This window comes from Pelodiscus sinensis, chromosome 3, assembly GCF_052426305.1.
Source record: "Pelodiscus sinensis isolate ZL-2025 chromosome 3, ASM5242630v1, whole genome shotgun sequence".
NCBI lineage: Eukaryota > Metazoa > Chordata > Testudines > Trionychidae > Pelodiscus > Pelodiscus sinensis.
The window spans coordinates 86,667,183-86,688,850 of record NC_143054.1 but is presented as its reverse complement, the minus strand read 5'-3'; the positions used below and the strand labels follow the sequence as shown (position 1 = coordinate 86,688,850).

General features: G+C 45.1%; 1 protein-coding gene across 9 annotated transcripts in view; it reads left to right on the top strand.

Moving 5' to 3' along the window:
- Window positions 1–21,668, top strand: part of CEP85L (centrosomal protein 85L) — a 234,914-nt gene that overhangs the window by 100,582 nt on the left and 112,664 nt on the right. The window contains exon 1 of one of the 9 annotated variants that reach the window (XM_075924055.2): window positions 16,207–17,816. The exons of the other annotated variants lie outside the window; for them this stretch is intronic. Within the exon in view, the coding sequence (XP_075780170.1) occupies window positions 17,765–17,816 (52 nt within the window). The 5' untranslated portion in view covers window positions 16,207–17,764. Of the gene's footprint in view, window positions 1–16,206; window positions 17,817–21,668 lie in introns of those variants that run through there. 9 annotated transcript variants of the gene reach the window in all.

The following is a 21,668-nucleotide window of genomic DNA, read 5'->3' as shown; positions in this document are numbered from 1 at the left end:
TCCTACTGCAGTTTATAAACCTCAGTACATTCTCTTTGCATTCCTGGGATTTCTCATAACTTTGCTATCATTACACTCTTGTATTTTTCCATAACTGAGTTTTAGAGCAACAGTGTCAGAGAAGTTCTTACTTCACTTTCTAGCTGTTTTCAAGAGGCACCAGTGCAAGTTAGTGGTAGGGAGAGGAATGGAAACTCCACTTCAAGTACGTATCCTTAAATTTGTTTTTTATTTGAAATGTTCAAACTTATGGCTATAGTCATTTTGGTGCAAGCTGATGTATTCATTCTGGTACAATGTGCCATTGTGAAAATGTTGGGAAACTCCTCGTTCACCTTTTTGTTAGTACATGCTTAAAAGTTATTGCTTACTTTGAGGTTATGTCAGACAGCCCTATGTGACCAGGTTTGAGCAGCAACAGTTGATGATTGGGTACAACACAGACCTGAATTAAACTTGTTGCTTAACATTTGTTGCCTTCTAAATCTTTTGCAAACAAGCAGGCAATATCACCAGTACAAACACTGGTGAAGAAACAGAACAAAATTTTGGAGGCTTTCTATTTACTGGAGACAGGAGAACCTTCAGTGAAATGCCAAGAACTACTAAGATGATGAAAAAGGATTTAATTGTTCTTTACAAGTCAATCAAGATTTAGCTATTTTAAATAGGAAAAAAAATAATGAAATGTCAGCATTTTATTATAGAAGAATAATGAAACAATTTTACAGACCCCAAATAAGTCTGAATGCTCTTAAGGCTTTAAGGTTCATTAACTGATTTCGATGTCTTAACATTTTCAAAAAATACATATATTGAAAAAGAATTTTAAAAGAGTGGACTGTAAAGCAAGTATTTTTATTTGGTATTACATTGAGGGTTATGTATTCATGTAATAAGTGGTGCATACTGTCTCTCTAGGCATATAACTGCAATGCTTATGTTTTGCTGTTTGTTTTTAAGATATAATTTAGAAGTCAGAACTATTCTCCTTTCTGCATGCAGGTCTTTTGAGTCCAATATTCTTTCACTCTGAGTTGAGCAAGCAAAGGGAAAAGAGAATATCAAAGATGAAGCATGTGGACAGGAAAACCGAATCTTTCCCCCAGAGAGAAAGCTTGCATTAAAGTCTTCTCATTACTGTGAAAACCTTAAATGTACCTTTACCTCCAGGCCGCTGACAAATCTCCTGTGATAAGGTGACCATATGGAGGCTACATGGAAGTTTATTGGCTTATGTTAAGACCCCCATTGATCTGCAAACGATCAAAATCTTTTAAACTACTTACTTGCTGCTGCTTTATTTGGAAATCACGTGATGTAAAGTGGGAAAATTACTCCATAAGGTTTTTTTTATTAAGATTTTATCCTTTTGTGCTGTTATTGGAGTAATACTGTATGCTTTTAGCCCAAAGATCTATGCATAGTATTTTGGTTATGAAAACAAGTATTTGTGAAAGATGCCATATATAGTTTTTATAGAGAACACAAAAGTTATTTTACAATTTTTCTGTAGAAAAAGTGGTAGTTCATAACTTTTTGAGTTATTGCCTTTCCCAAAATTTTAGTTGCACAGATCAGAAAAATAAGACATGATAGTTAACCAGAAAACTCATTCCTGGTTTAGCTATCAACCCCTTTTATATCCACTTCAATGCAAGTACATTTTTTCTAGCGACAGGGAAAAGAATGACCTGAGGGAACAAACTACCTAAATCATATATTTGACTTTTCCCTAGACAGTAACAAATTTTTTGTTTTATAACTCCCCTCCTGCAAAAATAAGGAGTCCTGAGACACCTTAGAACCTCACAGATTTATTAGGACATAAGCTTTCATGGGTAAAACCACTTCATCAGCTGAATTGGAATGGAAATTAAAGAGGCAGGAGTATACATGTAGGAAAAGAAGGAAGTTACTTACCGAGTTCAGGACCTGTGTTAATGAAGCCAATTCAGACTGGGGGAATGTGGCTCACTCACAACAGCTCATGAGGAGGTGTGAATGCCAAGAGACAGGAAATTGCCTCTGTAGTGAGAGAACCAATTTAAATCTTTTTACAGTCCTAATTTAATTGTATTGAATTTGCAAATGAATTGCAGTTCTGCTGTTTCTCTTTGTAAGTTGAGTTTAAAGTTTTTTGGTTTGTTTGTTTGTTTTTGGTAGCAGGATGGCTATTTTTAAATCCATTACTGAATGTCCAGGGAGGTTAAAGTGTTCCCCTACAGGTTTATGCGTTACCTCTATAGATGTCTGATTTGTGTTCACTGCCTGGGGATGTTGTCAGTGGGAGCTGCGGAGGTGGTGCCTGTGGGCAGGGACAGTGTGTAGGGCAAAGGTACTCGATTTTCTGCAGTTAGAAAGTTGACAACCATAACAAGAGGTTGCAGAGATTCTTCTCTCCTCCTGTTCTCCACAGCACCTTCGTGCTCCTGATGGGAGTATATTCCCATTTGAAGCACAGGTTATTCTCCCATTCCACCAGCATTCCATCAAGCAGTAACTACCAAAAAGGGAGCAGGACAGAATGAAAGTGGAGCTCTGGCCCTGAGTCCTCCTGCATCAGGCAGCAGTTGTCAGGATGCTGTGTAGACCTTTTAAATATGTGTTGTAGCTGGCACTGAGCACCTAGGAGGAAATCTGGATCCTTTCTGTAGGTCAACCCATCTTTACCTCATCTGGCAAGTTCCATGCACTAAATGCAACAATCTGGGTCAGTATTTCAAATGAAAACGTTTAGCAGATTTGCACATGGGTGTATGTTGATCTCAAATATGTCCAAGGTGTATATATTTCTAAACTGCTTTATCCAAAATAATTAGCACAGTTTCTATCAACATGTGAGAAGGATGAGAAATTTTTATGTTTCTTTAGTTACGTATTTTTGGCATTTCTGCCCAAAATTATGCAATGTCTCAGTGGTCTAGAATTACATCCTTGTGCCTAACGTCTAGATTGCTAAAGAGCTGGCTAGTGTGCAAATTTTATTTAATAGGTCTTGCTGTGTAGAACAAATACACTTACTTGAGCTGCCATTGCTAAAAGAGAGCACAATTTATTGTTGTTGATATGAGCCCATGCATCATAAGACTAAACATCCTGTGGATGTTTACTGGCTTATGTGAAACATGGATAGATTATTAATGGTGCATCCTCTTGCACCAGGCTTATCCCATTGCTATCAGAGATTAAAAATAGTTTGTATTTTCATTCAGAACCATTCTTGTAGACTAGCATTAAAATGATGAAATTGTTTGCTTTCAATTCAGAGCAAGATTTACATCTTTCCTATTATTTTATTGCAGGATCACTCTAAAGATCCTAGTAAGGATTTTGGATTGTTATGCTCAGTGATGTATGAACATTTACGCAGTCACCCTATATATTTTTAATAGGGTGAAAAGGGCATTTTAAAGTAAGGTTACTTTGAAAAAAGCATCCCTATAAAAGTGTTGCCTTTTTAAGCAGTAGATCTGCTTTTTGAATGTAGTCAGTTCTATCTGCTGGTGTTAATGTCAGAAAGGGTTTTACTTTTGTTAGCAATGCAGAACCAGCACAAATGATGTGTGAGTTCAATTCTGTTCCTTCCTGTGCATCATTATAGTACTGCCAGTAAGAAAAAAAATCTGTATTTGTAAACTGAGCCCATTTGATTGAGACATGATAGCATGCTTATGTCAAAAGTCAGTAACATGAATCCGCACTTACGAACGGGGCTTTCTCGCCCCGGAGCTCGCAGGCAGCGGGACCGCCCAGAGCGCAGCGGTCCTGCCACCTCGACCTCTGGGGCGAGAAAAGCTGCTCCGGGTGCCCCTGGTCTGCTGGGGACCGTCTCCAGCAGACCAGGGACACCTGGAGCAAAGCCGGGAGGCGGAGGGGTCCCGCGCCTCTGAGGCTTTGCCAGAGCAAAGCCTCAGAGGCGCAGCACCCCGCCGCCACCGCGGCTTTGCTCCCTGTGTCCCTGGTCTGCTGGGGGGGGGGGGGCGCAGCTAGTGGCCCCCCCCCCAGCAGACCAGGGAGACTTGGAGCAAAGCCCCGGGCCTGTGGTAGAGCAGGTGGGGCGCTGCCGGTTGGTCCCGCAGCACCGCTCCTTGGCGCTACTGGACCAACCCAGCAGCACCCCAGCTGCTCTGCCCCAGGCGTCCCCAAGTCAGCCGCTGCTGAAACTGACCAGTGGCTGACTACAGGAAGCCCCTGCCCCAGGCTTCCTGGAATCAGCCGCTGATCAGTTTCAGCAGCAGCTGACTTGGGGATGCCTGGGGTTCTTAAGTTGAATCTGTATGTAAGTCAGAACTGGCGTCCAGATTCAGCCGCTGTTGAAACTGATCAGTTTCAGCAGTGGCTGAATCTGGACGCCACTTCCGACTTACGTACAGATTCAACTTAAGAACAAACCTACAGTCCCTATCTTGTACGTAACCCGGGGACTGCCTGTATTTGCAAAACAGGGCTTATTTCTGAATTCCTAAGGAGAAGTGGAACAGATTTAGTTGTGTTTTTTAATTTTTTAAAAAATTTAACATTAAATACTTAGTTTTGATTGAGTATGTAAGGGGGAGAGAGGGATTTCAGACTTCATTATCAAACCAATAACTCTAAAGGCATCAGCTATTAGTGACAATAAGTAGTGCATTTGTGAGAGTGCTACAGGAGTGGCCTTATAGTGTGAAAACTTCTTCTGTTCTAAGGCACATGAAATCCTGGAAAGGAAAATTGGGGGGTTGAATTTTAATAGGCAATTAAACATAAATTGGAAATTGACCAGTCATTAGACTCAGAAAGGTGGCAAGCGCCATTATAACAGACGCTAAAAGCATTATTAGTTCTGTGGGCTATGGTTGAGAATCAGAAGGCAGTTGAATCAGGTCGAGAACTGCCAATGGCTCCTGTTTTGTCAAAATTGAAAAGGCACATAATGCATTTTGCATAAAGTGTCTTTGAGTCAGGGCTGGCTTTAGGTTTTTTGCTGCCCCCCAAGCAAAAAATTTTTTGGCCACTCCCTACCCCCGCTCCACAAAAAAACCCAAAACTACAACACCGGGAAAAAATTCTGTTTGCGGGGGGGGGGGGGGACACCGAAGTTGTTGAGCAAAAAAAAAAAAAGGACTCCAACACTTAAGCCAAAAAAAAAAAAAAATTTAAAATAAAACAGCATGTCCCCTTTAAGAGTGAGTGCATGGATAGGAACAGGGGAGCTTCCCTTAGGTCTTTCGGCCGGCAGCCATTTTGTAGGACCAGGTAAGCATGGGGGCTGAGGGTATTGAGGGCTGGGGACGGAAGGCCAAGCGCTGAGTGTTTGTAGGGTTGGCAAGTGTCCGGCATTCTTGCCTCCTGGCTGGGGGAAAAAATCAGAAAATACTGGACGTCTCAGGTGTCTGGTATTCTCTAAATTTTTTTTACTGGACAGGAGGCGAAAATACCGGACTGTCTGGGTGAATACCAGACACCTGGCAACCTTAGGCAGGAAGGGGACGTCCTACCTGGGATTTCCACATGATGTAGGCGGGGGGGTGGCTGATGGCCGGGTCCAGGCTGCGGGTCTGGCGGAGTGGAGCCTCCGCTTAGAGTGGAGAAGCTCTTGGAGGAGGTAGCGGCTGCTGGGGAGGAGCAGGACTTAGGAGACAGGGCCGGCCAGCAGGCTCCGGGGCCGGGTGCGCATGGTGCCAGTAATGGCTGCGCTAGTTGCCAGGTGTCCGGTTTTCTACTGGACAGTCTGGAATTTGCGCCTTCTGTCTGGTAGAAAAATTCAGAAAATACCGGAGATGTGCAACGTCTGGTATTTTCTGAATTTCTGGCTGGGTGCCGGACGGAAGCCTGGTGGGGGCGGGGGACCGATTGGGAGGCGGGGCCGCGATTGGCGCTGGGAGCCCTGTGGTCATGTGCAAAAGCCGGGCGGGGTGGGGCGGGGGCAGTGGCTGGAACTCCCAACCACTCCCCCCGCCCGGCTTCTGCACGCGACCAGAGGCTCCCAGTGCCAATCACGGCCCCGCCTCCCAGCTGGGAGCCTCTGGTTGCGTGCAGAAGCCAGGCGGGGAGAGTGGCTCCCAGCCACTCCCCCTGCCCGGCTTCTACTAGCAACTAGAGGGAGTGCCTGCCGGGGGTGCCGCCTGTTGGACTCCGGGGGCCAGTGCGGCCCCTGGCCCTCAATCTCCCACAGCTCTGCTTCCTGCCCCCCCTCCTCCCAGCCTGCCCCGAGGCACCCGACACCCCTCCCACGAGCCCCGCCTCCCGCCCCTCTTCTTCCCAGCCAGCCCTGTGGTCCCTGATCTCCCCCCCCTCCCCCCAGCTCTGCTTCCTTTCCTCCCGGCCTCCCTTCCTCCCGGCCAGCACCGCGGCCCCGACCCCTGCCCTCCTCCCATCCCCCTTCCTCCCAGCCGGTCCCTCCCCCGCCACGCACAATCAAGTGTGTCCGGTATTTTGCGAGGGGTCTACTTGGTATCCCTAGCTATGCAGCTGCAGTGTCTCCCACGGCCCTTTAAAATCAGCGGGGCAGGGCATTGTTGGGGGTGGCGCCGGCTGCTTAGCAACTGCCGGGGAGGAGCAGGAGAGGAGACGGGTGGCTAGCAGACTCCGGGCATGCATTGGTGCCAGCTGGCTGCGCAGCTGCGGCGTTTCCCGCGGCCCTTTAAAATCAGCACGGCGGGGCTAGGCGTTGCCGGGGACGGCGCCAACTGCTTACCTGAAATGCTGCCCCTGGCAAAGTGCTGCCCCAAGCACCTGCCTGATTTGCTGGTGCCTAGAGCCGGCCCTGCTTTGAGATATGCATATTCATATTCATAAGTCAATTTTCATAGAATAGGGAGAGGCCATAATGGGTGCAGAGTCTGGAATGGGGTTGTGACCTGACAGGGGGTGCAGGGGGTTGGGTTTGTGACCTGGGACTGGGAGATGGGGATGCCAGGTGTAGGCTGTGGCTGGAAGGCGCTTACCTTAGGTGGCTACCGGCCAGCATCCCAACAGAACCCTGGGGCAGGCTTCCTCACTGCCACATCCCTGCATAACGCTCTAAGTGGCCAGTTGCAGGGGCCGTATGTTGCCACAGCCCAAGAAGCTCTGATTGGCTGGTTTCTGGCCAGTGGGAGCTGTGAGATTGTGCTGGGCAATGTGCAGAGAGTGCAAAGCCCTATTTTAGTTGGTTTTGATCCATTCAGGCACTAGAATTGACTGACTTGGCTTTTGCTACAGGATTAGGGCCATGGTATGGAATGATATGGCCAAAACACTGCAAAAATGGGTTCAGAAGGCTGCATTGTTCCCGGTAGGAGCTTGAAGGGACATAACTCTGCAGGTATGTAAGGCCTGTGACACCTTTTAGCATTGAAGTTGCCTGCCTTTTACTGCACTGTTGCAGACTGCTTTCATGCAAGGAAAGCACATTACTCTACTAATGTTATGAATCTTATGTGGTCTGTGATTTTAAAAAACACACACACAAGAAAAACAAATCATCTTGACGTGAACACATAAAAATAGAATGATAGAAAAGACTCAGACTTGTGCATTTACCTCATTAGGGTTGTTAAATCTCCTTTGGAAATAAATGACAAATTGCTTATTATTGGATCTGAAGAGTAGCTAATTTTATCAAATAGATCTTAGGCTGCAGATTACGAACTATTTCTCGATTTCTTCTGCCTGCAGCTTAGTCTGAAACTGTACTGGGAACTTGAATGTTCTCAGGGAAGGAGTGACCGTTTTGCTTGAAAACTAAGGGGAACATCTTCCATTACTTCTCAATTTGAAAGTACTGATTTTTGGCAACTAATGGGCCTATCCTTAGTAGGAGTGTTAGATAGTGTGTAACTGAATAGTTGTGTAACCCTCATGAAATTTTAGTGGGGCTGGCAGCCAGTGCACTCCCAACTCACTCCTGGGTAGCCTCCTGCCACACCCTGCGCTGTGGCCTCTTTATCATAGGCAACAGCACAGAGTGGCAGACAGGAGCCAGTCCTTGCGGGGAGCCAATTTAAAAACTGGCTTTCCACGCAGACCGGCTCTGCTTATCTTGTGTTGCTGCTTCTGATAGAGGCAGCAGCACGGGAGTGGAGAGGCAGCACCAGGGAGCTGAAGCTGGGAGGGAAGGGGGGGAACTGGCTCCTGCCTGGCCCTTCTCCTCCCCCGCCCCCGCAGCCTCTGTCTCTGTAGGAGGCAGCAAGTGTGGGGTGAGCAGTAGGTGGAGCTGGTCTGTGCATGGGAGCCTGCTTGAAAGCCAGCTCCTTACGCATATCTCCTCTGGCCTGTCCCCCTCGCCCTCTCCACAGCTCTTGCTCTTCCCCTTGCTGCCTCTGATACAGAGGCAGCAAGGCAAGGGAATGCATGTAGTTGACAAAATTTACTGTTAAGCCCAGGTTTATCAGTTAATTGTATAGTTGTCTACATGTCGACATCCCTAATCCTGAGCTTCTGCATGACTGCGGGGAATTAAGATTTCTGAAACTTGCATGATCCGGCTCCCTGTTACTTCAAAAGGTAAATTAATAGCCTTGGTCTAAGTAATGGTCATCCGTTATTTAAACCCATTCTCTAGTCATACATTATTCATACTATATTGACACTTCTGAATTAACTGATTTAAAAATGGGTTCTCAAAACGAGAGCTGGAAGAAAGTGGAGTACCCTGCCATTGATTTAAAATTCCCAGGAGAAAACGAAAGATGTTGAAACTAAAGAAAAGGCCAGACATGCAGCCTGGTCACACACTAAGAAGTGAGGCGTCTTCCCTGACTGCATGTTGTATTGATTTCTGGTTTGGAGACTGCAGACCTTTCAGAGTCTGTCAGAGATTACTGCAATTAGAGGGAAATCAAGTTGACTAGAAGTAAAAAAAAAAAAAATCTTTGTAGCCCAACTTGATTATTTTGATTTGGACTGAAGTTCAGAAAATAAGTTTCTTCTTTTTGTGTTGCACTCTCTTGGCAACAGTTAAGAGTGTTACATGGAATGGTACCAAGGCATGCTTACTCCTTTACAAAGGCAAGTGTATATTGGGCTTTAGTTAAACAGAAGGCAGAACATAGGAAAGTTTTTTGTGAGCAGCTATAATGTTACTTGTTGCATGAAAAAATATAATACTAGTCTTAGCTATTATAAAGATATAGAAAAGTGATAAGCATATTGGGCTGGCTATCTGCTCTCGAGGTGGTATCCTGCACTCACTGATCCATGTAGATCAGCTTTGACTTTGCAATCCTGGCTAGTCTTTGTCCAGTGAGTCTGGTCCATGAAAGCTCATCACCTATTAAACCATCTTGTTAGTCTTTAAAGTGCTACATAGTTTTTCCTTTTGTTTTTGGAAAAGGGGGTAGTGTATTCACTCTCTAGTGGAGGCAATGAAATAGGAATATTTTAGCAGGAATGTGCTTAGAGGTGGGACTTCATGTGGCTTAGGGAGAATTGCTGACCCGTTCAGAAGGATGCTTGGTAATTATACTGGGTGAGAACTGTCAGTGCATGACCTAGATTATTTGTACTAATTTATTAATAGAAAAAGGATGCTGGAAAATGAAGGTCTTTGATTGCTAATACATATGATTACATTGTGGTTTTTTGCTGTGTTGATTTAAGGATATTGGAGAAACCAGTTGGCTGAGGTAATACCTTTTATTGTGCCAACTTCTGTTGGTGAGAGAAACAACCTTTCAAGCTTACAGAAATTGGTCTGATAAAAGATATTATTTCATCTGCCTTGTCAAAGTTAAAATTACTCTAGTGTGAGTTATTCAGCATTGCCTGTGGAAATTATCTGGATATTTAATTACAGATATGTTAACTTTTTCAAACTAGGATTATTTGTCCTCAACAGTAGATTACCAGGACCTGCCATAGACTTCAGTTATATTTTGCTAGAAGTTTAGTAATGGCCTACAAGCTAAAGGTCATTGGTTTATTTACAAAATATTTTTGTTACTAGTGTATCCTTTGCACTGTAGCTTAGTAAGTAACCTTAGAAAGATGATGAAGTTGATTGATGTAGTCTCAACAGTTTGTATGGAAGTTAACAGTGCTCCTAAGATGATCAGATCACCTAGGAGGAAACAGTTGTTGAGTTTGTACGGCTAACAAGTGGAATTTGTCTACATTTATTACTGACTTACCATGACATTGATGTGTTTTTGTTACTATACAATATTGACTTGAAAATAAACACGATGGAATGAAGTCTCCAGATAACTCATTAATGTGGTGATTGTGACTTCTCTCTGACTGGATGTTCTTTTTCCCTGTAATGTGGGCAGAACATTGAGTGTTCTCTTACCATATGCTCTCCTCTGCTTTCTTTCTAGTCCACTACTTATGCTATCTTCAGAGCTCTTCTTGTCCATTCATTGACCACCTCTTCCTTTCCTTCATGCTGCCATCTCACCAAGCATACTCTTCTTGATGCTGGTTTACAAGGCACTACAGCTCACATTCAAGTCTTTCTATGAAGCCTATTTCTGTACTAACTCTGCAGATTAGCTGGCATTTTTGCGTTTCTTCCTATTGCTTAGTTAGAATTGGGGTCAAGGACTACTTGTGTAGTCTGTTCACTGTGGGTGAATTTGACATTATGGAATTTACAAGTCAATAATCCATGTGGGACAGTTAAATCAATGTGCCAGACTGTGTAGTTTCTAAGGATGTTACCATGTAGCTATTTACACAATCAATAAGACTAGGCTCACTGGTTAATCCTAACAGCTACACCCCCCACTTTTTCCCCACTCCAGTATCTGTAGCAGGATTTACCATGTGCGGGGGCCATATTTTGTTGAAGATCATGAAACGACAGCATAATTAGAAGGTAACATTTTTCTGAATTAATGGGCAAGGGTGAAGCTAAAGTACTAGAGGTGTCAAATATTTTATGTAGAACTGCTGCTGGGTTTCTAAAAGTTTTACAGGTGGAAGGATCGAAGACAGTGGTTCCCAACCATTTGAGGCTGCCGGGCGCCAGGGGGCGGGACACTTGCGCGCGCCCGGGAGCGCCCCCCCCCATAGCCGCGTGCCCGGGCACGGGGCCCCCCAAGCGCCGCACGCCCGGGGCCAGCATGCCCCCCCCAGTGCTGTGCGCCCGGGGCCGGTGTCCCCCCCCCCCCCATGCGCCGTGCGCCCAGAGCACGGGTGGCTAATTCGTGGCGCTCCCAGGGCCGGCACTCACCGTACGCCATGTGCCTGGGGCTGGCGCCCTCCCCCCCCCCAAGCGCTGCGCGCCCAGAGCGCGGGCGGCCAATTTGCGGCGCTCCTGGGGCTGGCGTTCACTGTGAGCCATGCGCCCAGGGCCAGCTCTGGCACCATGTATGCGCCACATGCCTGGGGCCAGGCCAGCCCCTAGTACTTGGCGGGCGCACACAAATGCCCCCGCGGGCGCCATGGTGCCCACAGGCACCGTGTTGGGGACCACTGATCTAAGAAATAGTTTCAATAATGTTTAATAAACAGAACTCTAGCTTTCCTAAAATAGCTTTTCAACAGTAGTAATCTTTATAGTATACATCAACAGTACTTTTTAACATTAATATTGCATTAGACCCTAGAGCTGGAGTGGTCAATAAAATGGTGGCGGTTCACCAGAATTAGTCCCTGGTGGAATGCCACTGCTGGGTTTACCTGTGCCTCTGTAGGTATTAGATGATCGCAGCTCTCATTGGCCACGAATTGCTGTGCATCGGGACGCTGCGTCCCACCTCTTGCATGGGCCGCAAATAGCGATTTGTGACCAACAAGAGCTGAGATTGTCTGATCCTGTGGTGTTGCAGGTAAACATAGTGGTGAGGGCCCACCAGGGCTTAACTCTGTGGACCAGATCCAGCCTGCCGGCTGGAATTTGCCCACCCCTGTCCTAGCGGTCTCAACCAGATCAGAGCTACTGCTACTGAAACACTTATAAATCCACACCAATGTGTATTGCCTATATTAAGTGATCGTGCTACTGAAATTCTTAATATCATAATGTTTTTGAAGTTAACGAACAAAACTAAATTTTAAATTGGATGGTACGTACGGTTATAATGTGATTGATAAAACCTATATTTGTTTGCTTTGTCCTCTGCAGAAAATTGTATCAACTATCAGTAGTTTAGTGATTATGTTCTGTGCTTGTAACAATACCAGAAAATGTGGCAATTGTAGAAATGCTAAATAGCTGTTTTTGTTTCAGTTTTCACCAAAAAGTTTAGCAGTTATTGGACATCTAGCGTGGTGAAAATAAGGCAAGATCAGTGTCTAAAATAGGGAAAGAACAATAAAATCATCAGTCAAGTTAGATATTTTCAGATCCTAGAATCAAGGCCAGCCTTAGTGGTGGGTCACCCAAGACACCACTGACCAGGGAACCACCCAAGGCGCTGTGATCAGGAGAGTGCAAAGCGGCATTGCAGAGGTGTGTGCTGCAGGTGTAGTACCAGACAGTGCTCCTGGCTGGCCGTGGAGGACTGCAAACTCTCACAGGTGACACATGGAGAGTGTCCAGATTTCTCCTCCTTTCTGGCTGAGGACCATGTGTAGGCAGGGAGGCGGTGACTCAGGTTCTGCTTGCCCATACACCTGGAGGGGACTGTGACGGAGGGAGTGAAGAGCAATGTGCTGTGCTTCTAGCATCAGGAGCTGCTGCTCTCCTGCCTTCCCCTTGTGCAGAATAAATCTGGACAACTGGAGAAATTATCTGAAATAGGATGTGATTCAATACAATAAATGCAAAGTATTCCACTTAGATACAACTGCTTAGGAAGAAATACTCCGGAAAGAGATCTAGGTGTCACAAGCTAGATCTAGGTGTCTCAAGCTAAGTATGAGTCAACAGTGTAACACTTACAAAAAAAGTGGTTGTTCTGGGATGTGTTAACCAAGACACAAGAAGGAATTCTTCCTCTCTGCTCTGTGCTGTTTACTCCAGCTGAGGCCTATTGTGTCCAGTTCTGGGTGCCATATTTCAGGAAAGATGTGGACAAATTAGAGAAAGTCCAGAAAAGAGCAATAAAATAATTAAAGATGCAGAAAATATGGCCCATCAGAGAAGACTGAGGAAAAAATGGGGTTTGTTTGGAAGAAGACTGAGAGGAGACCTTACAATTTTCAAGTACATAAAATGTTGTTTCAAGGAAGAGGGAGAAAAATTGTTCCCTTTAATGTCTGTCAATAGGGCAAGAAGCAGTGAGTTTAAATTCCAGCAAGAGAGATTTAGGGTAGACATTAGGAAAAAATTCCTAACTGTCACGGTAGTTGCTTGGGAAGGTTGTGGAATCCGGTCAGATAAGGGTGATGCTTATGAGTTACCAGTTAACTGGCTGCAGTGTGGGGGGCTGCTGCAGCCTAGCTGGGTCCCCTGTTCGCAGGATGCTGTTTAAGTGGTTACCGTATATTCCGGCGTACAAGACGACCTCTGATGTTAAAAAACATCCCCCAAAAATCGGGGGTCGTCACGCCGGATGCCCCGCCGCCGGAGCCCCTCCGCGGCTTTGAAAGCCTCGGGGGAAGCCGGCGGGGGGCATCCCAGGCGCGCATGGGCTGCCCCCCCGCCGGAGCCCCTCCGCGGCTTTGAAAGCCTCGGGGGAAGCCGGCGGGGGGGCATCCCAGGCGCGCATGGCGGGGCTCCGGCGGGGGGGGGGGGCAGCCCAGGCGCTCCTGGCGGCTTTGCTCCCGGTGCCTCTGGTCTGCTGGGGACCATCTCCAGCAGACCAGGGACACCGGGAGCAAAGGAGGCGGAGGGGCGCTGGGGTATAAGATGAAACCCTATCTTTTAATTAAAAAGATAGGGGGTCGTCTTATACACCCAGTCGCCCTATACGCCAGAAAATACGGTATGTAACATTTAACCAGGCCACTAATTAAATGACATTTTACATGTCTAATCATGAGTACAGGAGACTGAAGTAGAAGACCTCTCAAGGTCCTTTACACACACACACACACAATCACGGAACTGAAATGTTTGGCATAATTTTTGTATAATAACTTATGAGTACAAACAAGTGCAGATAAAACACAGTGGTAAAAATATTTAGTATTTTAAAAATTGTTTTTTGCATGTTCAATATTGAGGATTATATTCTCACCAAACAAATTTGTGTTTTTACACTTGCCCTGTATTTCACCATTCCAGTTATGCTGTTTTCTGTGAATTTAAACTGAGCGTAATTGCTCAGGTTTTTATAGAATGTGAATCATTCTGTTTATCAAGAGTCATTTGTGCCCTTCTATCTTCTGCCCTCGAAGCTGAAGTGCATCAGGAGCCCATTACCTCCTCTGTTTCCTGAGCGATGATGTAAAGCTCTTTCTCTGGCTTCTGAAATTGCTATCGTGTGCTAAGTTTCAGATTTCACCCTTGTAGCTTGGATATGGGTTGAATGCCAGTACAATTTGCTATGTTAGGGATTTTCTGCTACTCTTTGGTAACACAAGAAAATACATTAGAGACTGCATTGCGCAAAATGGTTCTGCTTCCCCACCTCCCCGGGTGCAAGAATTCTTCTAATTATTATCATTAGAACTAGGGATGTAAGCAACTAGTCGACTATCCGATCAACAAAAGCTTATTAGATAGTCAACTAGTCCCTCTATCAGAAGCAGCAAGGGGGGAGGAGAGCTGGTGCTGGGGGTAGCTGGCTTAAAAGCTATCTGCCACTCCCCCCCCTCCCCCCCCGCACGGTCTCCACAAAGGTCAGGGGAGTAGCAGGGACCAGGCTCCTGCTCCAGTTCCTGATGCCGCAACTGTGCTTTTTAAATGTATTAAGAGCTGATTCCCAGCTCATGCTGGGTTTAAAATCTATTAAGAGCCTGCTGCACTTTAGCCTTTTAAATATATTGAGAGCCAGCAGGCTCTTAATGCATTTAAAAGGCAGAGCTGCAGCGGGTTAGCTTCTGGGGCCGGGAGCTTATCAACTAGTTGATTAGTTAGCCTATATTTAACATCCCTAATTAGAACAGAATAAACAGATCTCATTTTTAAACTAATCATAGCAAGATGGATATTTAAAATGTTTCTGCACTGGTGACCAGAGGATTTGCCTTGATTACAGTCAGACAGAGGTGCTGCGTTGCTAACGCTTAAGATTTGTTTTGTGAGTCTTGCAATATTTGGTGTTTTTTAATTAAGTTTTTTAATCTTAGCAGCTATGTGACTAAGAGAATTTCAGCTTGCTGTTGTGGGTTTTCTTTAAAAAAAAAAATCTTTGTGTGGTTGCATGTGTGCTTTCACTCTTGGTTTGTTTGCACCCCACTCAGTCAACCATTATTTTTTCCTTCAGAGGTACCTTCAGGGCAGCTCAAGCACTCTCTATGCTGCACCCTGCTTATGTCAATATATAGGCCACCATTCCTTCTTAGTGCCTGTGATGGTCACTGTCTCTACTCTTCTGGAATTTGCAAGTTCTCTCAGTGAATTGTGTTCTCTTGTATTGTAAATAATTAGTTGTTATTAAGATTATTCATATTTAGGGTTTTTAAGGCATCTCAGGGTTTTAGTTGACTCTCGGTACTGAAGAATGCCTCAGTCACACATGACTTCATGCCCTGTGTTTTCTGCAATAAGATTATGCCCATGAATGACCTATACTCAAAGTGCACTGGGGAAGTTCATATTGCGGAACATTGTCGTTTTTTTAGGAACAGGAAACCTTGTGTGAATAAAGTTTAGCCTGACTTTACTTTCTCTCTGCTCAGGGAAGCAGCCTTCAGACCTCCCTCTGTACCACTTTGGTCTAACTCTACACTGAATGCCAGGGTGTCAGGTATGGTTAGAAACATGCTCCTTACTGAGTCCAAATATCACTTCCCATCCCTGTGGCCAAGAGGCAATAGAAGCAGAGTGCTGAAAAGAGGAGATCCCTGACACCAAAGTCTGCTTAAGCCTGGGGATTGCCCAGTCACTTTCCTGCTTTGGTATCACAAAAGGTGGCATTGTTGACCCTATGCAGTTTCCATGAAGTCTGGAGCCAGAAAGACTTTCTTCCACATCTTGACACTGTCTTGGTATGACACACTGGAGGTGTTTGCAGCTGCCAGGAACCACTTGACCCTACCAGTGCACATGGGAGAACCAACAGGATTGCTACAGTGCTTGGTACAGTGCTGTCTCTTTACAGCTGCAGTTCCAGGCCTGATCACTGGCCATGGCCCTGCTGGACTGGCTTGTTGTCACTAGTGCCCTGCAACTCTGCTGATACCTGCTTCATATCTGTATCCATATACATTTTGTATCCATGCAGGGCTCTACTTACTAGGGATGTAAAATCCCATTTAATTGGTTAACAGGTTAAACATGATGTTTAATCAATTAAAGGGGATGTCCCTCCCTGCTCACCATGACTGGACTGGAGCACACAACTGCCCCCGCAGGCAGGGGCTGCTCTGGCCAGCCTGTGATGTGCCAGGCCTGTCACGAACAGGGGTTACTCTGAGCAAGTAGAGCAGCCCCTATCTGCGCCGGGCGGGGAGCTGCTCCAGCCCACATCAGTTAACTGGAACCAGTAAGCATCACCTGCTTAATCTTTCATATCCCTACTACTTACTACACTTTTCCTGGAAGGTGGTTTTCCTATTTGCTGTCACTTCTGCCAGAAGGGTCTCTGAACTACATCCCCTTTGTCCAGCCTTCTGTAAGGATAAGGTATGCTTATGTATTCATCTGAGGTTTCTAAGGAAGTTTTAGATTTTCAGATGAATCAGTCAGTCTTAATACATACTTGCCTGTGTATTTTACCCCCAAACCACACACTAACAGAGACAAGCAATGGCTACACATGTTGGACATTAGACAGGCACTTGCATTCTACAGGACCAAACTGTTTCAGCAGTCTGCCCAACTGTTTGTGGCCATAGCGGATAGAATGAAAGGCTTCCAATATCCATGCAGGGAACTACATCTTGGAAAATTTCTTTATCCGGGTGTGTTTCTGCTCCGGCAAATATCTTTCCTCCAGACAAACTGACTTCCTACTCTGTAAGATCCTCAACAGGATTCCTAGTGCAGATCTCTGTCCTGCACATCTGCAAAGCAGCAAGTTGGTCATCATGCATACCTTCTCTTCCCATTATGGTGTAACTCACAGATGATGCCAAATTTCATCGAGCTGTTCTGCAGTCTGTGTGTACATGAATTCTGATCTTTCTTTCTATTTAACTGCTTGGGCGTCACCAAGAATGGAATGCACATTTGCAATCAATCAAAGAAAAGAAAAAGGTTACTAAACTTTCTCAACTGATGTGTTGCATGTGTCCAGGCTGTGACCCTCGCTCCTGTCCCCCTGCATCAGTGTTTCTGAAAGGAAGAAACTGAGGGGGCTTGGAGTCAGCTGGACCCTTTAAACTGAGACCAGTGGTATGCCATACTAGAGTGTGCTCGAGATGCCTCATTGGGTACCACTAAGGGAAGAATTTCCAATAACTATGCAGGGTGTGCAAGCACACAGAGAATGGAATGGACACACGAAAACCATCTAGAAGAGCAACAGTTACGAAAGGTTAATAACTTTTTCCCCTATTCTCAATGGCTAAGGACCTTTGAAATATGACCACTAAAGGCTCAAAAACTGGTGGGGGCCTTGACTCATAATTTCTGAATGCTTGCGATTACCATTATTGTACATAAACGGATCTTTGTACTGGTAGCTCAGCAGTGGAAGGCTGATTTTTCCCTAAGGTATCAGTATTTCAAGCTAACCTTTTACTGCTGTTATGTTGACACACCAGTATTACGTGTAGCGTCAGCATTTCAAAGCTATGCACTTGGTACAGCTGATAGTGTCTGTTCTGAGTTGTCCCCTGTGCTATATATTCAACACTATTCATGTGGCTAACAGCTGTCCTGTCCTTTTGCAGAGGTACTGGGCAAGGATATGGTAAGTGCAAGCTTAACTGTAAATTCTCATTATCAATGTAAATATTTTTTTTATTGGTTTGTCCATACCATGGAAATGACATTTATAGCTGACATTACCAAAAAACAACCCCTTTAATCCTGGCAAGCCTGTCAATTAGATGCCCCATTTTTGTTCAAGCTGAGAAAAATGCAACAGTATGTGGAACAGGCAGGCAAGAGCTATGATTTTTTTGGAGAGATCTAGACAATCTACCTACTTTTCTTCCGCAGCACTTGGTTATTCCCAGAATCCTGTTGTTCACTTCCCAGTCTCCGAGTCTCTCTGCAGGTAAAGTGAAGAATTGTTGGCTTCTTATTGGACTTCGATTAAGTGGGGTCAGGCATCAGATGAAGTAGGTTTTATCCACAAAAGGTCATGATATAATATATTTGTTACTCTCTAAGGTGCTCATTTTTAAAATTACAGACTAATACCATTTTAAAGAGTGGTGTTTCATTTTTGTTTGTATAGCTATATCTGCCTATAATATCACATGAAATTCTAATAGAAAATGACAGTTACTCATCGTGTAATCCACCCAAATGGATCTTGAAACTCCAGATGAGATGAATGATAACACACTGGAGTATGTTTAGCAAATCCCCATGCAAAACACAGCATATATAGATGGAGGGCATTGTTTCCTTTAAGGTGCACACCTGTGTGAGCATGTACCAAGAATTTGAGGCCCACCCACTTAGTCAGCAGCGCCACGCAGTGGCTGCTCAGCTATTCCGGGGCAGGGCCACGTAGTGGAAGGCTGGCCCACCTCAGGATCAGCTGGGCAGCCACCATGTGGCCCTAGTTCCAGTCCTTCCCCATGGCTGGAGTTGTGGGCTGTGTGGTAGGCGGCAGCTTTTCCAGCAGCCCCATCCAAGGCCAGAGCCAGAGCTGAGTTGCAGGTGGCTGCTCTTCTGGCAGCCCCAGAGGAAAAAGCCATGGGTGGCAGCAGAGCGGTGGCAGTGGCAGAGCGTAGGAGCCAGAGCCATGGGGCAGTGCAGAATGACCACCTCCAAAACCATCCTAGTCTTCCTCAATTTCATCTTCTGGGTCAGTCGGCGGGCGGGCAAGGCCTGGGCTGGCACGCTCCTTCCACAGTTGGTGGAAGGACACCGTGCCTGCTGCAGGGCTGAGAGTCCCCATAGGCTCTTGACTGCAGGGGTGGGGCTCTGAAGATGGGGAGCTAACACTGTGCAGCTGGGGGTGAGGGTTTCTAGATGCCTGATCGGGTCAAAGGTGGCTGGCATTGCACCCCCATCTAGACTGTGTCCTGCCCAGGGCGCAGAGGCTGTCTAGATGGTGAGTAATCCTGGTGCTGCCCAGGCTGTCACTGCTCACACAGCTTTCCAACATGTGAATCCTTGCATCTCCCCGCAGAGGGGAAGGACTGGAAACACACATCTGCTTTTAAATGAACTTTCTAGATTGCTTCTGGCTTACCCTGATGTGAATCCTACATCTTTCCAATTTGGGGGCACAACATGTTAGTAAATGCAGATTAATATGATAGGTAGGCGGCAGAGTGATAGGGACCTTAGAAGAAAAGCACTCCAGATAGAGGTTTCCAAGTAACCACTATTCGCTTGATCTCAGTTGTGAAGTTCTCATGGTCTTTTTTTGCAGATCTCTATGCTGTTTGTGGTTATCTAACACCTAGCCATCTAGCTTGAAGTATATCAAAAATAATGTATTGTTGTGAGGAGGGTAGGAATGCACATTTTGTTAGAACCATATTAATGTTATAAACAAAGCAGTAATGTGCCCTTTCATTATAGTCAATATAACCAATCAGACACTGCCATAATTAAGACGTGGACAGGAAGAAAAAAGCTTATCTGTGTTAGTGAACAGTAGATGTCTCTCTGTAAGCCATGTTTTTCAGTATAGGCAGTGAGGCTATATTAACACAAAACCCAATTTCATCTTGGCCGTATCAATACAGCATAGCTAAATAAAGGAAATACAATTCGCAAACGACACATTAATGCATTTAAAGTGCAGTCTTTCCAGTTTGATGGAACTGGGAATATAGGCATTATGCAAGATTGTTGCCCTAGCTGTTCAAAAACCTCAGACTTTGGAAGGAGAAGGGATAGTTAGTGATAGAATATCAGAACATGAATAACATTGGCAGAGGATGCTATGAAGACCAGGACTTTAACAGGGTTCAAAGAAGAACTAGATAAATTCATGGAGGTTAGGTCCATCAATGGCTATTAGCCAGGATGGGTAGGAATGGTGTCCTTAGCTTCTGTTTGTCAGGGCTGGAAATAGATGACAGGAGAGGGATCACTTGATGATTCCTGTTCCGTTCACTCCCATCTGGGGCATCTGGCATTGGCTGGCCACTGTGGGCAGACAGGATATTGGGCTAGATAGACCTTTGGTCTGACCCAGTATGTCCGTTCTTATGTAGAGTCACAGATCATATGTTCATCAAAAATACTAGGTAAAGGAGCAGTGGTTTTTTATGGCTCAGTGATCTGGTATTCAACATTTGTCAGCACTTTCAAGAAATCTGGGTCTATTAATGTCACTGCCACTCATTCGTTTAAGTCTGTCTGTCTGTCTTTGTTTTGTACTGCCACTTTTCTCAAAGCAATTGCCATAGTCTTTGCATGATGATGTAAAATTCATTATTCAAACAAGAAAATAAAATAATTTGCTATCTGGTATCTGATCCTTTAAGGTGCACCTGCTTCACATTTTCTAGCTTTCCTCTGCAGTTGCGAGGAATGCAAATACAATTTTTTTAAAAGGTGAAAGCAGACATTACGATGCAAACTCTAGTTTCTAGTGAGGCTTTAGGAAATGTAATGCAAGTCTTATAATAAAAATCACAAAAGGTGGCAAGACTAGAGGAGGCAAAATGGACAGCACACCCTTGGTCTCACCATACTGATTAAAAACTGTTCTTTATCAGGGCTAGTTAACAATTTCTGAAGGAAAACTTGGCCTTTGACAGACAATCCTTTTCTGTGAAAAATATTTACTTTCCTTAAAAAAACAAACAAACAAACCAAACCCCCCCCCCCCCCCCCCCCCCTTTTTTTTTACAAGTAGAATTTTCCCCCACTGAAATTTTCAGCATTTTTTGACCAGCTCTACTTGTTATCCAGGAACAAACTAGAGCATGGGTTCCCAAACTGTGGAGGGGGGTGTGAAGAAGTTCCAGGGAAGGTGTGAGATGCTCCGGCTCTCCCTCCCCCGTTACGTTTTGCTGCCCTAGTCAATTTTTTTTTTTTTTTTTTTTTTTTTGCTCAACAAGTTTTGCTGCTATTTTTTGGGGTGGGGTGGGCGTGAGGATTTTTCAAAAATCAAAAAGGGGGCATGATGCCGAAAAGTTTGGGAACCACTGAACTAGAGTAAAAGTTTGGTACACCCTGCTATTTTTCCCTTACCTCCATTTTTTAAAACTGTAGGAGTGAGTTTTAGGCATCATGGAAAGTGATCCAGTTCCTATTGGAACTAAGGAACATCCAAGAGGAAAGAAAGCAGCACAACATCACAGCAAAGATGTAGGAAACAAAAATCAGAATCCCTCTTATTATAATAGGTTCACCATGCACTGTAGCCCCGCCCCCCAGAGCAGCTGCACCGCAGCTCCGGCTCCAACTCCGGCAGCCGCCATCTCTCTAGCCATTCCAAAGTACTATTAACAGTTCATTTGTGTCCTGTCAGGTTCTGCCAACCTTGAGAATAGCAGCAGTTGCACTTTTCCAAGGAACCATTTCTGCCACCATTTATTACTCGTGTTGTGTAGCAGCGCAGCACAGGTCTTTAAGAAAAACAGACTATTGTTTCAAACTTTGCACAATATGTGTGTGTATG